This window comes from Komagataella phaffii, chromosome 2, assembly GCF_000027005.1.
Source record: "Komagataella phaffii GS115 chromosome 2, complete sequence".
NCBI lineage: Eukaryota > Fungi > Ascomycota > Pichiomycetes > Pichiales > Pichiaceae > Komagataella > Komagataella phaffii.
In genome coordinates, this window is record NC_012964.1 from 687,697 (window position 1) to 703,292 (window position 15,596).

The 15,596-nt window shown below is 39.0% G+C and overlaps 7 protein-coding genes across 7 annotated transcripts; 4 read left to right on the top strand and 3 right to left on the bottom strand.

The window, feature by feature from the left end:
• Nucleotides 1-15: 15 nt before the first annotated feature.
• On the bottom strand, nt 16-4,893 carry PAS_chr2-1_0371 (Hypothetical protein; the record flags this gene model as incomplete). Its single annotated transcript, XM_002491227.1, has 1 exon — nt 16-4,893. One exon carries the CDS (start codon nt 4,891-4,893, stop codon nt 16-18), a length of 4,878 nt encoding a protein of 1,625 aa, XP_002491272.1.
• Nucleotides 4,894-5,044: 151 nt separating this feature from the next.
• On the top strand, nt 5,045-7,192 carry PAS_chr2-1_0372 (Actin-and formin-interacting protein, involved in actin cable nucleation and polarized cell growth; the record flags this gene model as incomplete). Its single annotated transcript, XM_002491228.1, has 1 exon — nt 5,045-7,192. One exon carries the CDS (start codon nt 5,045-5,047, stop codon nt 7,190-7,192), a length of 2,148 nt encoding a protein of 715 aa, XP_002491273.1.
• Nucleotides 7,193-7,199: 7 nt separating this feature from the next.
• PAS_chr2-1_0373 (Reverse transcriptase subunit of the telomerase holoenzyme) lies at nt 7,200-9,485 on the bottom strand (the record flags this gene model as incomplete). Its single annotated transcript, XM_002491229.1, has 1 exon — nt 7,200-9,485. The coding sequence occupies one exon, from the start codon at nt 9,483-9,485 to the stop codon at nt 7,200-7,202; it is 2,286 nt and encodes a 761-aa protein (XP_002491274.1).
• Nucleotides 9,486-9,628: 143 nt separating this feature from the next.
• Nucleotides 9,629-10,546, top strand: PAS_chr2-1_0374 (Subunit of tRNA-specific adenosine-34 deaminase; the record flags this gene model as incomplete). Its single annotated transcript, XM_002491230.1, has 1 exon — nt 9,629-10,546. One exon carries the CDS (start codon nt 9,629-9,631, stop codon nt 10,544-10,546), a length of 918 nt encoding a protein of 305 aa, XP_002491275.1.
• A 632-nt stretch (nt 10,547-11,178) lies between these two features.
• Nucleotides 11,179-12,270, bottom strand: PAS_chr2-1_0375 (Component of the RSC chromatin remodeling complex; the record flags this gene model as incomplete). The annotated part of the gene is made up of 1 exon (XM_002491231.1): nt 11,179-12,270. The coding sequence occupies one exon, from the start codon at nt 12,268-12,270 to the stop codon at nt 11,179-11,181; it is 1,092 nt and encodes a 363-aa protein (XP_002491276.1).
• Nucleotides 12,271-12,507: 237 nt separating this feature from the next.
• PAS_chr2-1_0376 (Putative GTPase, member of the Obg family) lies at nt 12,508-13,361 on the top strand (the record flags this gene model as incomplete). The annotated part of the gene is made up of 2 exons (XM_002491232.1): nt 12,508-12,587; nt 12,806-13,361. 2 exons carry the CDS (start codon nt 12,508-12,510, stop codon nt 13,359-13,361), a joined length of 636 nt encoding a protein of 211 aa, XP_002491277.1.
• A 608-nt stretch (nt 13,362-13,969) lies between these two features.
• Nucleotides 13,970-15,577, top strand: PAS_chr2-1_0832 (uncharacterized protein; the record flags this gene model as incomplete). Its single annotated transcript, XM_002491233.1, has 1 exon — nt 13,970-15,577. The coding sequence occupies one exon, from the start codon at nt 13,970-13,972 to the stop codon at nt 15,575-15,577; it is 1,608 nt and encodes a 535-aa protein (XP_002491278.1).
• Nucleotides 15,578-15,596: the final 19 nt, after the last annotated feature.

A 15,596-nucleotide genomic window follows, 5' to 3' on the forward strand; every position in this document is an offset into this window, starting at 1 on the left:
AGGATGGATGGTATTTTAAATAAACTGTGTAATTTCTGATGGTGGGGAAACATCGACATCAACATTTTGATCAAGTTCCCCTAATGCGATTTCTAGTCTTGCAAATGCCATTTCGCATTCTATTTTTTGATCATCAATAAGGAGTTCTCTGGTATCGAACTTCATCGAATCTTTGCTTTGACTTAAGAGGTCAGATGTTTCTGAAATCATATCACTGGATGCAAATAGATATGTATTTTCAACTTGTATACGCTCATAAAGGTACTCCCTGCGAACCGCATACTTTATTAAATCACAATAATCCTTTTGGTCTTGATATCCAGCGAATACACCCAGTACCACATGCAGAATTTCGGCAATATATCTAAGCGATGAAAACTCATAATATTGGTACTTGGAGTTGCGAAAGTTACTCAACTCACTAAAGGAGTACTGCAGCTTGCAGAGACACCAAACATCAGGTTGTGTTAATGTGCATTTTTGAAGAATTATCTCGTGAAGGAACTCCAACAATAAAGAGACTATGACCCAATTCAAGGTCATCTTGGGAATTAACTTCACATGGATACAAATCAATAAAGAAAGAAAGTAATATCTCGAGTTTCTGTAATCTTTGTGAGGAGATTCGTAGTTTGCAAATAATTTTTTCATCTTTCGAAGTAGACCATGCATGTCCGCTTGCCCCATTGAATGAATTAGCTCTTTCTCCAAGAATATTATTTTCTTTAGGTCTGAGTTCTGTTCTAAAAATGATTGTTCGAACTCCACCACGTTTAAATCTGGGGCTTTGATTCCAAATGCATTCCTCAAAAAACAGAAACGTGAATTGTACCTGAGTTGAAGAGACGCCTTTCTGTTCAAAAAAGATATTAGATCACGATGCATAGAAACAGTTGCTATATCCGATTCATGGTTAGTGCTGTGGAGTTGATAAATCGAGTCAATTAGGATATCCATAATATCATCCTTGTTGACTTTCTGCAGGAAGACATGATTCAGAAATGCCCGTCCAAATTGACTTCTTAAATTATCAAAAACAATACTGGATACCAGAAATATGTCAGCCTCTGGTATATGTAAGAAGGGATTTATTTCGTTAACAAAAGGAAAAAGCATGCTGTCATTTCTGGGTACATGATAAGCAATGCATTTCAAAAATTCTTGGGAACCTGTTTGAAACACTTCTTTACTGTCGCCGTACCTCAGTAAAGAAGTGTAGAACACCAACTCGTATTTTCGCAATTCTTCAACTGATCCTTTGCATTTCCAGTCCAAATAAAGTAGCTTTCCAGAATCAATTTCCAATAGAACGCTGATCTTCACATACAATTGTGTAAGTAAGAAATACTCCTCTTTCGTTTCTCCTAGTTTTAAAGCCTCTGTTATGTCGTTCGAAATCAACCCGTAAAACTTACGTTTGATCCGATCTCTCAGTTTGAAAGACATATCACCTTCATCGTACTCATCACTCGAAAAATATGGTTCTAAAAAGGTCAAAAACAGCTCAACACCAAGCGATATGAATACGTGATCTGGAAACAAAAATATGCTTTCGATTGACTCAATTACTCGATACCGTAATGAGTTTTTTGTTAAAGAAAAGTATCCCTTGCGAACAATGGCGGATAACTCGTTGATCAAAGATTTGGGATAAACAAATTTTGTTACTCGGGAAGCATCAGTGAATCTTTTGAAAAACTGAGAAATAAGATCAAAGGAGAGCGGTTTCCCAAGAGTTAGATTATGTTCAGTTACTCTCGTGATGGCCTGAGTTATCATTTGAATTGAGTTTTGAGTTTTAAAGTCAAAAGATGCATCCAGAATCGAAAGCCAGTTCTGGGTAAAATCAATGTGCTCACCAAAAAGCCATGTCATTGTAAGCAGCAAATTAATTCTATTCTGAAGAATCTGATGGTTATCATGTTTGATCATTCCAATTGGTACAATTCGATCTAATGAGTTTAGTTCTAATTTTCCAGGGGAGGTATCTTTGAACAATTTTAAAAGCCTCAAATATAAAACCATCGTACTATCTTTCACTAACGCCTCGGGACTGACTACTTCGTTAAGAAGCTCCAAATTTAGATCATCACAGTCAAAATTATCAAATTTGTTGGCAGAAATGATCTTATAAGCCACAGATACAACATCAAAAGTGATTTTCCATCCCTTCACTTGGTGAAGCATGTGAAATTGCCTCAATAAGTTACTTGGAGTGTCTCCTGAAAACCACTTAAGGATTGCAAAGCTTTTACATAGTTGAAAGAGTAGTGACCAGTTTTCTGGAAGATCAAGATAAGTCACAAAAAGCAGCGTAATATCACTGCTGATATCCAAAGTCTCTTGAGGGGAAGACCTTAGGCGACTGCTGAGAGCTCTATTAATTTCCATCCAGAATCCAAAGGGATCATCCTTAGTTAAAATGGTATGCACTATCTTTAGTGTTTCAAGATGAGTGTCATCCATCTTGATATGTTGATGGAACTTGTGGATCCCAAACGCTATTATAGCTTCAAAGTAACATTGCACTATTTTCTTGAAAGTTATTTGCAAACTGAGCGTAGCTCCTGACTCGGATCCATTAAATTTTGAGTAAAGTTTGAATGTTTGCCAAAACAATAAGCTCAAATATCCCAGGGTAGTAATAGATCCAGTAGTTGGAGGAAGTTTGTCCGCCAATTCAGATAGTCTTAAAAATGTCTTGAGCAATGGCTTAGTGTCTGTTTTTGAGTTTGACAAGTAAAGAGTCCACTCTAAAAGACGTTTTAAACCTTCAACAAAACACAGGTAATCGATCTCCATCAGATGTCCCCGCTTAACGATTGACAACACAGAGTTGATGAAAGAATTTATGTTGCTAATTGAACCTTCTTTGTCTAGCAAAGAAAGCACTAAAATGTTCCCTTGGATCTTAAGCTCTAATTTATCACTATCCGGACCATAATAAAAGGTGGGTTCTCCAATCTCCAAGGTGCTTCTCATTACCTTGGAGTTGAGAAACAAGTCTGATTGTCCTGTATTGGTTATATCATTCAAGACAATAGGTGCCATTATATCCCTGGTTGGTTGTGGTAAATAGACCACATCACTGACAAAAGGATTCATAGTAATTAGAGGTTCCCTATTGTATTCAAATCTGTCATCCTTTACAAATTTCTTGAGATGCCCTGCGCTGCATTCTAATACAGACTGACCCTGATTTTTGAAACTCTTAGTTATGGCTGATTGCTTCTTTCTTGAATTGATAAAAGAACGCTGTTTGACTGTAGTGGTGACTGAATGTTGGGCTGGAAAACTTTTTGTCTTACGTGATCTACGATTCGTTATGCGTGGTGAATGCCTTGAAGTACTGTTTCTACTTTTTGTTTTGTTTGCAGTATTATGTCCGTTTGAGCTTCTAGTCAACATAAAATCAATTTCAGGTCGATTATCCTCCAGTACATCCACATTATCTTGAGTGTTGTAATGCGTCAGATCCACAGCAGGCGTTAGATGATCATTGTAGTCATTAGAATCCACAAATGGATTAGTATTGAGCTCCAAATCAGAATTATCTGAAATGTAAGCATCGTTGATGAAAGTAGATATAGACGGCTGGTTAGTCTCAGTTTGGTTTATCTTTCTTTTCTTCGAGTTCATTTGAATACTCTTGGTAGTGGCTCTTTTGATGGAATCGTGATAAAATGAGGTTTTGAAATAAGATGCTGGTAGAACACCTTTAGTCATGTCATTCAAGCTTCTGTATTCCCTCCCTCTGAAGACAGCTTTTGGAGAACTATCCATCTGCTCGGTGTCAGATTCAAATTCTGAATCATTTCCGATCAGTGAGCTTTGATCAGTTTCATTTTGCGAGTATTCGGAGTCATTCTCAGACTCTGATACTAAATGTTGAGTAGGTCTTTCATTATTTGAAAGCCAATCAAAAAAGGTTGGTCTTTGCCTGTACAACTTTGGAAGGTTGTCTTCACGTTCCATTCTTTGATATTTTTGTTGGTACATATGGTCCAGAATATCATTTATCTCCTTCACGGATTTTCCCCCTTCATATAGCTCGTCTAATTGATCACCGGTCAATAAGTGTAGTAGAACACTGTTGTAAGTTGTATAGATATGTGTCTGGCTGAATTTACGAGATCTAAATCGAGAAGTTGAAGTCGATTTAGCTACCTCCGGCGAGCTTGGAACCCGATGTAGATCTAAGTCAATTGGCTCAGTATATTCTGATGGTTCATCTGGTGGGAGTTCGTAAGTGTCGTGTTCCAATGTGTTTCTATCCCTAGGGGCACTGCAATTTTCTTCAGTGGCCTCTAACCTAGGTTGATTTATGCTGTTTCTATGTTGTATCGGAGATGAAGTATCAAGGTTTATAATAGGTACATTCAAATCCACCTTTAGTGTGTCTCTTTGGGGGGATCGTGTCGTGGGGTAATCTTGTTTCTCTTTACTATCGTGGCCATCCTCTTCTTCATCTGACGTCAATCTCGGTATGTCATGTTGCTTTTTATGAGTATCAATTGTTTGAAGTAGTTCGTAAAATCCTCTCGACGATTTGTTATTAGCCTGGTAATTCCGAAAGTCAACGACATATTGGTCGAAACTTGATTTCTTAAAGGGATGTCTTTTGACTTGTTTGGCCTCAAATTTTATTCTCATTCTGTCATAATTTCTGGAAAGTTTCTGTGTAATTTCTTCGTCGTCTAGTCCGTCATCCTCCCACTTTTCAAAGTCCTCTTCGGTGGCTAGCCCCAACAACTCGGCCAAATCTTTGGTAAACACATGCCGTTGAGAGAATGTCCTTCTTCGTAGGTTACGCCTCCTTAACTTTGGTTGCGAAACATTTGTGGGAAGCTGTATCCTCTCAATCTCTATATCAGAATCCGGAATAACTTCCATCCTCCATGGGTAAACAACTATCGCTATGGTCTACCTGATTGATATAAATCTGCCAATTGATGTGAAGGAACGCGAGCCTTTCTCAATTATTTACATGTCTTGCTCACGTGATGGTCTCTGTCCTAGTACTATACTGTCAACTTAGGATTATATGCATATCCTTGCTTCCTCAAGATCTGCTTCACCCACCGGGTCAACAACAATGTCTGATACAAGCAATGGACAGCGACATAGCAGTCACTACAGTGCTACCAGTGTCTTGGTGAATACAAAGCGATTGGTCGAGACCCTGACCCGCTGGGCTAAAGGTACCAGCAGCGCCGCCGATGTCTCTGATGCTTATGTTCAGTTAGGTAATGTTTTCAAACTGGCCTGCCGAACTTTCCAGCAAGCTGGTGTAGATATCACGAACATTGGTGACATTCCAAGAGATCTAAGGGTTATTTTACAGGCTGCTATATATGAGGAGCAGTCCCAACAAACATTGGATAAGTACCTTCCAGATATCAGAAAGATAATCACAAATTTGATCACAAAGTTGAAGGAAAAACAACAACAAATGAGAGAGATTGAAGACTCAAAAAATTTGGGTAGAAATCTTTCTGCTCATTCTTCTCAGCGGTCTGTGTCGGGACCTCCTGTAAGCAAGGCCTATTCCCAAAGAAGTAGCAGTAGCGCTGACAATTCTCCACAGTCGAAGGATCCTTTGGCTAAATTACAGAAAGAAGAATCCCTTAAAAGACGAGCATCAAGAAGATTTTCAGCCTATCAGTACGCCAAGTTAGCCAATTTTGTTCCAGAAAGAGAATACCCAGTGCCAAATCCCACAGGCTCAAAGTCGCCATATCAGGAATTATCAAATCCAAATTCTGCGGCGAGATCACTTTCTAAATCACCTGAAAGTGTAAAATCGTCTTCTCGGTTTGCGTCTTCCAACGTTCCAGCGTTGACCTCTGAAGTGGGTCAAACTAATTCGCCTTCTGGTAGTAAGTCTTCTCATGCGCCCGATGGTGAAAGAGTCCACATATATTTGAAGCTTCATCAAGAAACTAAGAAAGCGAACATATCCATACCAACTTCATTGACTTCCTTGCGGCTTTTGTTCATACAAAAGTTTTCCTATTCCCCTGGTACTGATGCATTTCCAGATATTTATATAGAAGATCCTAAAGTTAGTGTTAGATACGAGCTGGAGGAGAGCTACCTCGGTGATATTCAAGAGGGCACCATTTTGTCCCTTAACGTTCCTGATCCAACTACTATATTAATTAAAGGATTGGAAGCTCAACTAAGTTCATTGAAGTTACAAGTCTCTGAAGTGCAAACGAATGTCCTTTCTGAAGTGAAGGACATTGTCGCTACAAACAATAGGAACCCATCAATTGCTGCAACTGATGATTCTAGTAGTTCTAAAACTATGGTGAATGGTGCTGCTTTAAGCAATGCTGATCTTGACGAACTGGTTTCAATTCGTCAAGACCTTTCTAAGGCAAAACAGGTATACTCAGATAACAAGAACAATTTTACCAAAACCGTTCATTCTCTTTTGGAAAAGCTGCAACAATTTCAAAGCGCAAATGTGTCATCATCGCACTCTGCCAACCGAACGATCATGATAAATAGCCAGGAACGACTCTCGGTCGAATGTGAAACACTTCTTACAAAAACTGATGACTTGCAAGATATCATTGAAGGTTTAAGGAAGGACGTGTCTACGAGAAGAGCCAGACCTTCCAAGAAAAATTTGCAGTACGTGTCCAAGGAGATTGAAGAAGCTAAAGCTGATCTTAAAAAGGTGTCTGAATATATTGCTAACGAGAAAGAAACTTGGAAAAAGATCTGGGAATCTGAGCTTAACACTGTTTGCGAGGAACAAAAGTTCCTCAATCTTCAAGAAGAACTTGTAGAAGATCTGAATGAAGATTTAGCTAGAGCGTATGAGACGTTTTCACTTGTTGAAGAATGTTGCGAACAATTGGAAAAAACACCAGCATCAAAAATAACACCTAATCTACCAATTCCGGAGCCTGGTGAAAATTTGAACAATGTGAGGACTGCGTTAATGTCTGAAGTTGAGCTACTGCAGCCTGACCATCAAAACAGAGTTGAGGCTATAGAAAGAGCAGAAAGGTTAAGAGAGAAACAGAAACAATTGACTATGGTTAACGAATTTCAAGAAGAATTGGGTGGTTTTGTAGAAGGCCAAAAGTTGAAAAAATCCGGAGGAATTGAAGAAACAGAAAAGATTCGTAAATTGAAAGATGAACAGAATTTAAAAGGAAATTACGGTTATCTTTGATTTTTTTCTATATCTGTAGACTACCTTCAATGTTCAAAGATCTAAGATATTCGTTACAATCTTTGCAGAATCGTTTAACCGGAAATTTCCTGACCTTATTCTTTTTTAGAAGAAGCATTATGTTATCCCAAGCACATTGAACAGTTTTCCATTGAGCTTCGGGGGGGTTATAGAAGATAATTTTTGGTGAAACTCGGAATCTGAATAATGTCAGCAATTTCGAAAATAGCTTTTCTGAATAAAATGGGGGCAAATTTGAAATTGGAAAATCCGTGGAAATCCTTGAAGTTGTGAGCTCTTGTAAGTTGATTGAAACTCCACAATACATTAGTTCGAACGTTTGGGAATTATGATGGGCTATTGTCTTGTCTTTATTCGTGAAGGCATTATAATCAGGGAAACCAAGGCTTGCTCTTTTGCGAACATCGTCGATCGTTGTCCAAGATGTTGAGAGTATTAGGAAGTCGTCTGCAAAACGCATTAGTAGAGAGTTCTCATCGTCCAATATATTGGCGAAGTATTCAAGGACCAATTGATCGTAAACAACGTCACAAAAGGTTGAAGAAAGCGAATGGCCTTGGAAAACACCTATTTTCCTTTGGTATGTTCCAGCCTTACTCACTAATGGTTGGTCCAAACTCTCTTTTATGATCTCTAAGAGCGCAGTTCTGTTTAGTTTTGTGACTTTATTCCTATGAATTAGCCCATCTGGTGTTCTATCTGACGATAAATTTACATCTGTGAATAGTTTTTGAGTAGAGTATAACCGATTTGGTGTTTCGTTGTAATTGTAAGAGGATGACAAAAAGAAAGTTCTCTCGGGTAGTATTTTTTGGCAACATTGAAGTATCTTCTGTCTTGGTAAACTGTCAAAACAATTTTTGATATCAAATTTTATTGCATAAACTTGAGGTAAGCATTCATGGTGCCTTAATAGCTTCTGTTTGAAAGTATACACTGTCTTGGGTATTTGGGAAGGAGATATTTTCAAAAAGTCGGGGCGTAGGTCCTGCAATATTTTAGAGGTTGGTCTTAACCGCGCCATCATATCTAGGATGAAATGAATGTCACGAGATGCTGACGCTGCAATAGGTCTGAAATCATGTTTCTTGGGCAAAATTCTTAGAATTGACTTTTGGCAACTTGGATTTGGATTTGTTGCTTGCATTTTTGCAAACGTTTTGGAAAAAAGAGAATCGGCATATGGCTTTGATATCTTTCGCCAAACTCGTGGATCATAGTATAATATCTCAGAGCTTGAAGCTCTTTCAACAACATAAAAAAAGCTCGCAACCAAATTTCGAAGAAACGTTTTGAAGAGCCACTCAATAAAATGGAAAAAAACGTTTTGTTTGAGTCGAAACTCTTGTTTATTGCATGGACGATTTCCTGTTTGGGGATTATTTCTTAACCACGTTATCGAATTCAGTTTAATTCTGTTGGCAAAGTCATTAACTGAAAAGGAATCTTCCTTGGAAGACAGGAGAAACTTCGATATATTCTTAAAGGCCATCCTTTTGTTGAATTTGTCACCAAATAGTTCCAGTGGAAAAATTGTGTCGCAAATGACAAGTACAAATTTTACGACTTTCTTCTTTTCTAGTGCATAGTCAAAATTATCTGAACATCTCTCCCTCTTTGGTGAACATATCGAGTCGTATATATACATGTACTTGCAGCGGGAATGTTTATAATAAATTCTGTTGCACAACTCTCTGGCCTTTTCAAGATTAGGATCAAACTCAGATCCTCTGACAAGCATTATCCTTATTAATTGTAAGGGAGTCTCCGGAATTGGCGATAACTTTTGCCTAAACCGTAGTAAATTTCGCAAACGAAAAGTCTGAGAATTCCTTGAGTTCTTGTTCGAAGGTACCTCGTCCAGAGGGCCAAACAATTGTATAAAAGTTGAATCATGAGGCATGCAACCTTTGTAGTTGATAAGCAAATCAATAAAGAGAGGGCTCCCCATGGACTCGTGGAGAATTCTCCATTCACTTGATTTCAGCACATTCACTTGAAAGCTACTTGCCTCGCAGTAATACTCAGCCCCGACCGATTCTCCGGCTTTATAACCAATTGAAACACAATGTTGTTTGTTTGCTTTGATCAATTGCTTGATGACATAATCTATGATCTCGTTATGGCTCAATTGATCAAGTTCGTTGTCCAGTCTAACGTTAATGTCCACTGGGCAATGCTCCACTTCAACATTCAAAAATCGTTTCAATTGGCTACTTTGAAATCCCCTAAGAACTATATCCCTCTCATCAAGCCACCTTTTCAGCAACATTAGAATTAGCAATTTTTGCGTAACATATGGCTTGTTTATCAAATTGGCGTCTTGAGAACAATCTCTCAACAAGATAGGCGCGTTACGTAATCGCTGAAATTTATTATCTGGAATATTTTCTGTTGTTACATGACGACACCTACATGAAGGAATCTCCACACAAGATAGACTTTAAAGATGGAATATTTGATAACTGTTTACAAAAGTTAATTAAAGATGGGATAGGGCAGGAAAATATGAATATGCAGGAAGTCTGGGTTATGGAAATCAACCCAAAAGACTCCTCAAAGGTGAATGGCATGCTAAGGGAACTGAAAAATTTCCATTTATTGCCTTTCCTAAAGAAGTTTCAAAAAAGGACAGTTGAATCTGAAACAGGAAATAGCACTGTGTTGGATGTTTTGATCGGAGAAACTTCAAAACTACAATCAGAGGAGGAAGTGAATGCATTGCTTAAAGTAGACGGAAAACTACGAAGGGTTAACGTTCCGTCAAACTATCCACCAACAAAGGAATTATGTACTGAGTGGTCAAAGATTTGGCCAATCGTTTGGAAGGGTAACCCGATAGTTCAAGAGTTGAATAGTATACGGCTTGATATCCAGGAAATAAGTGAAAACTTGAGGAAGATAAGTGAGCTATCAGTTTCTCCACCTTTGAAAGATGAGTTGCCAATTTTCACAATGGTAGCCGATCGAAAGGGCAAGGTCTTGACTATCAAACAGGATGAGCGTAAAAATCATCAACTCCATCATAGTACAATGTTAGCGATCAGAGATGTTGCCAAATTGCAACAGAACGACCCCAAAAGTTATCTCTTGTTAGACTGTGTTATATATACCACTCATGAGCCGTGTCCAATGTGCTGTATGGCTTTGCTGCACTCACGGATTGAACGTCTCGTATTTTTGAAAGACATGACCACTGGTGGTTTGAAGTTTCATGAGGGATACGGTTACGGAATTCAAACGGCTTGCACTTTAAACTGGAAATTTGATGCTTACCGGTGGTGTGGAGACGAAATCCCTGTTGGTATAGTGGATGATTTGGCCTATGCATAACCGTCTCTCATTGACAATCCATGATTTTTGTTTCTACACTTTTCAGCGACTCCACTACTTCATCAATAGAATCTAGAAAATCAATATTACCATACTTGAGGTCACTCAGTTGGTCCACCATATTTTCGATTTCGCCAAGTTTATAATCGCACTGTTTTTGTAACTGATCAATTTCCTGGTCAAATCCCTCTTCTACAGATCTCAAATGATCAACGACATTTTCCAGAGCTGAAATAAAAATGGTCTTGTTAATCTCCATATCTGAATCTCTCAGAATATCTACACTTGACGGAGTATCAATGGTACCTGGATCTTTGTCAAGGCTGGTTTTGATTGCCTGCAGGTCCGTATTCTTCTGGTCTCGGAGCGATTCATAGAGCAAGTTAATGACTGAAGGATTCAGTCCCCGGCAGTTCTTTTTTGCAAGTCCAGTGAATTTGTTTCTGCTTATTATATCTTCAAAAGAAGACTTTGAGAGCAGAAACTCCTTCACAATGTCAGACATTTTGGTGATCAAGATTTGTTTATGAGAAAGATTATCATACTCGCGTATTCGTATTTCGATATGTGTTATATATTTATGGTGGTTTATAATATAAATAATATATTTTATAATACAGTGCTAACATAGCTCACAATCTCAAGCCGTCATCGTCATACTTACGACGGGTGGCCCTTCTCTTGTTTCTATCCTCTCCATGTCTCATACTTTCCCTTTTCATTCTTCTGATATTTCTCTCACGTTCAATCTCCCTCTTCTCGATCTCCCATTGAGATAAGAACTCCACCCGTGGAGTCCATTTTTCTCCAGCATCCTTATCATAACGTAATCCTTGGTAATCAGAAGAAACATCATATATATTTGGTTGCTTTTGATAGCACTGGTTGTATCTGGGAAGGTTATGTTGCTGGAATATGTTCAATTGGGGGTTCTCAACATACTCTTTCTTTAGTTTGAGAAGCTGCTCATGGATAGCTACGGAGATGGCAGGCTTAAACTCTGGCGCTAATCCCATGTCACTAACAACATCATGGGCAAACTGTTCAGGAGTGTATGAATCATTGTTTAGATCCCATTCTATTTGATCTTCATACAGCTGTTTTCCAATATTGACGGATACCTGTATCACGCAGTGTTTACTGTCGACACCATCTTTAGGGAATTGTAATGTCACAAACGGAGAAAATTCTTCAATTTGGTTGTTGATTTGAGTCTCTATCTGCTGAATACACGAGTTTGGTAATTCCATGTCATTACAGAATATGGCTGCAAATGATTCAGGAGTGATCAAAGTTTCGTTGATATTCCATAGAAAACAATCTTGAATCTTGTTTCCATTGTACTCAATGTTGATCTTGATGGGTATCACCAGCTCGGGTAGTGAAGAGTTATACAGGATTTGCTGGTCTGAAAACGTAGTTCCAACCGTGGGCACCGCCTCCTTACCTTGAAAATTGGAACTCACGTTGATATGAGAGTTGGAGTTATTACTCCTGTTTGCCATCAATGAAATATCGACAAGATCATCGTAAAAGTCTTCATCCTTATCGTCTTCTTCAAAGTCTCGCTCAAACTCAGCATAATTAACGACCGCAGTGTTTCGCTTGGTAGACCTGGGAGCTGCAGCACTTATGAAAATTCCAGTCTCCCCATTCCGTGTTCTGGATGCAAACGAGGAACTTAGCGCCTGGGGGAATAGTGGCTTTTCTAAAACAGGTGCCATGTTAGCTTTGACAGTTTATGTTTATTCTACAAGAGATACGCTAGGTTGAGATTTCTCAACCCTCATGGATCAAATCACTAGTACAGAAATTTACGCGCCTACCACACAAATTCTGTACCCTAGTTTACCTAAGAGAACCATTTTTCACCCAATTTTTTTCGGGCGCTACTAACCACTTGGAAGTATATTTCTCCGACCTCTCCCTCTTTTTTTTCTTCTCTTCCTCATATCATACAAATGTCCTTCTCCGATTTCTCTAAAGTTGAAACTATCAGCGAATTGAACGATTTATTGGCTGACAAGTCTTACATCGATGGGTACGTTTATTAGCATTACATTTGCTCCGAAAGTTTCCTTGTGCAGGCAAATTATCGAATGATGATAACACTTGGTCCGTGTTTACGACGTGGCTTCAAGACCCACGAGATGATCTAAAACCAAATATTTTCATATACCTCTGACTATTACTAATTTGTCCACAAGGAAACTTTGCGATCCATTTCAAAGTTAATATTTTACTAACAAGTTTCTTTAGTACTTCTCCAACTCAAATTGATGTAGTCGTCTACAAGGCTTTCCAAAAGCAAGCTCCAAACTTTGCTAGATGGTTCAACCACATCGCTTCTTTCACTGACGAGTTCGACACATTGCCAGAAGGCAACGCTCCAGCAGCTGCTGTTGCTGCTGAGCTTGCTGAAGAAGAGGAAGACGTTGACTTCTTCGGTTCCGACGATGAAGAAGAGGATGAGGCTGCTGAAAAGCTGAAGCAAGAAAGATTGGCTGCTTACGCTGCTAAGAAGGCTGCTAAGGGACCTGGCCCAGCTGCCAAGTCTTTGGTTACTTTGGACGTCAAGCCATGGGATGACGAAACCAACATGCAAGATTTGTTGGACAACGTCAAGGCCATCAAATGGGACGGTCTGGTCTGGGGTGCTCACACATTCGTACCTGTCGGATTTGGTATCAAGAAGCTGCAAATCAACCTTGTTGTTGAGGACGAAAAGGTCTCTCTTGCTGACTTGCAACAGTTGATTGAGGAGGATGAGGACCACGTCCAATCCACCGATATTGCTGCCATGTCTAAATTGTAAGTTATTTAGGTGTATCCTTTTAATTGAGTACCATTATGAATCACTTGTATTGTAATTGTTTCTTCAGGGGTAATCCTGTATTGATCGTACAAATCCTTCAATGGGCTGTCTATAGAGGCTGGTAATTAATAATAGATGTAGGCTCTAAGACAATTACAATGCTTATGAATGTTATGGACTTGAGGTGAGGGTTCGTTCCAATACTCAAAGCTTTGAAATTTCTGCTTGACCCATAGGACTTATTCAAAAGGAATAAGATTCAAGTATGATGAATAACTACAGAATGATGTTTAGCTCAATTGACTACTTGCTTCAGTGTGAGCTGCATTGAAATTAATAAAGTACTTTGTATCCCTCTATTGGCCAATATCCTCTTGAAAACAGCAACTACTTCAAAGTTCCACAAATTCCACACAAATATTGAATAAATCAGATAGTGATCACTCTTCACTAAAGTATTCGAATTGCTCGTATGGCACAGTGGTAGCGCGCCAGATTGCAAATCTGTTGGTCCCCAGTTCGAACCTGGGTGCGAGCTCTTTTTTTTATACACATATATTTCATGCTTATATCAGATTTTCTATTCTTTCGTCTTCTCTGAAACATTCATGTTCAACAGAGTTTTTCGACGTAGTTTCTCCAATGCGAGATACTTAAGATCGTCACTAGAGTCGTCTGTCCCAGACAATGCTCCCACGCAAAAAGAGAATATGAAATGGTTGGGTAAAGTGGCCTCTATGTCAAAGAAATCTGATACAGAGCTGACCAACGACCAAAGCACTTTCACCGTGGAAAAATTCCCTAATCCAACACAAGAATCAACGACACCAGAGCCTTATACTATTGTGAAACGTCCCGATTCTGTGGAGGATCCTTTCTTTACGATCTCGGTGCCAGCCTCCAATTATTTCCTGAACTCTTCAGCATTTTCGAATCTAAGTTACAATCAACGACCCAAAGCCGAATCTTCACAGCCATTTTCTGATATAAGGGTTTTAAAACTACGCTCTGGAAGGGGTGGAAATGGTGCTGTTTCTTTCTTAAGAGAAGCTAACCGTTCTAAAGGACCGCCTAATGGAGGTGATGGTGGTACTGGGGGAGACATCTACGTACAAACAGCAAGTCATATGCACTCTTTACACAAGCTCAGTTCCAGATATCTTGCTGAAGACGGATCGAGCGGAGAAAAGAACCAACTGGATGGTAAAAGGGGTAGAGATGTGGTGATTGAAGTCCCAGTAGGAACTCATATTCAGTGGTGTCCAGATCCATTGGCTATCAGAAAGAGCCAAAAACAAAAAAGGTCATTAGCATTCCACATCAAAGCCGTAGGTGAGGATTACCTAGCATATAAACCGGAAAATATCCAGTTTTTCAGGAACAGCTATCAACCAGGGGAAGGATGGATTTTCAAAGACAGAGATCAAGAATATCACATGGCAAGAGACTTTTTTGTTAAACTGAAAAAGAACATGACAGCTTATGACAAAGAGCAAACAAAGGCTGAACTTCATAATGACATTTTTCCTCTTGAAGGCATAGATCTGGATAGTCCGATGAAAGAGCCTCTTCTTCTTTTGAAGGGAGGAAAGGGAGGTTTAGGAAACATGCATTTCCTTACTGATGATATAAGAAACCCCCGATTTTCAAAAGTTGGAAGACCCGGGCTAGAACAGACTTTCGTGTTTGAACTTAAGTTATTGGCTGACCTGGGACTTGTGGGATTACCAAATGCAGGCAAATCCACCCTTTTAAGAGCCATTTCTAATGCAAGACCTAGAGTTGGGCATTGGGAATTTACAACATTACAACCAACTATTGGAACTATCCCCATGGGCATTGATAAAGAACCATTCACAGTTGCAGATATTCCTGGTATTATTAAGGGAGCATCCGAGAATAGAGGTATGGGAATAAGCTTTCTGAGGCACGTGGAGCGTTCTGGCGGACTAGTGTTTGTCATATCTTTAGTGGGACAGAATCCAATCAACGATCTAGAGATCTTGTTAGCGGAGATGACGGAGTCAAGATTGCACGGTAAGAATATATTAGTTGTGGCAACAAAAGCTGACGTTGAGGGAACGAAAGAAAAGTTCCAGATGTTAAAGGAATATACACAAGAGAAAAAAATGGATATAGTCCCGTGTTGCGCAATGAAAAACGAAAATATTGAGATGGTTATTGAAATGATGGCTAAATGCACAGGTAAATATTAATAATAGAAGCACCAATATA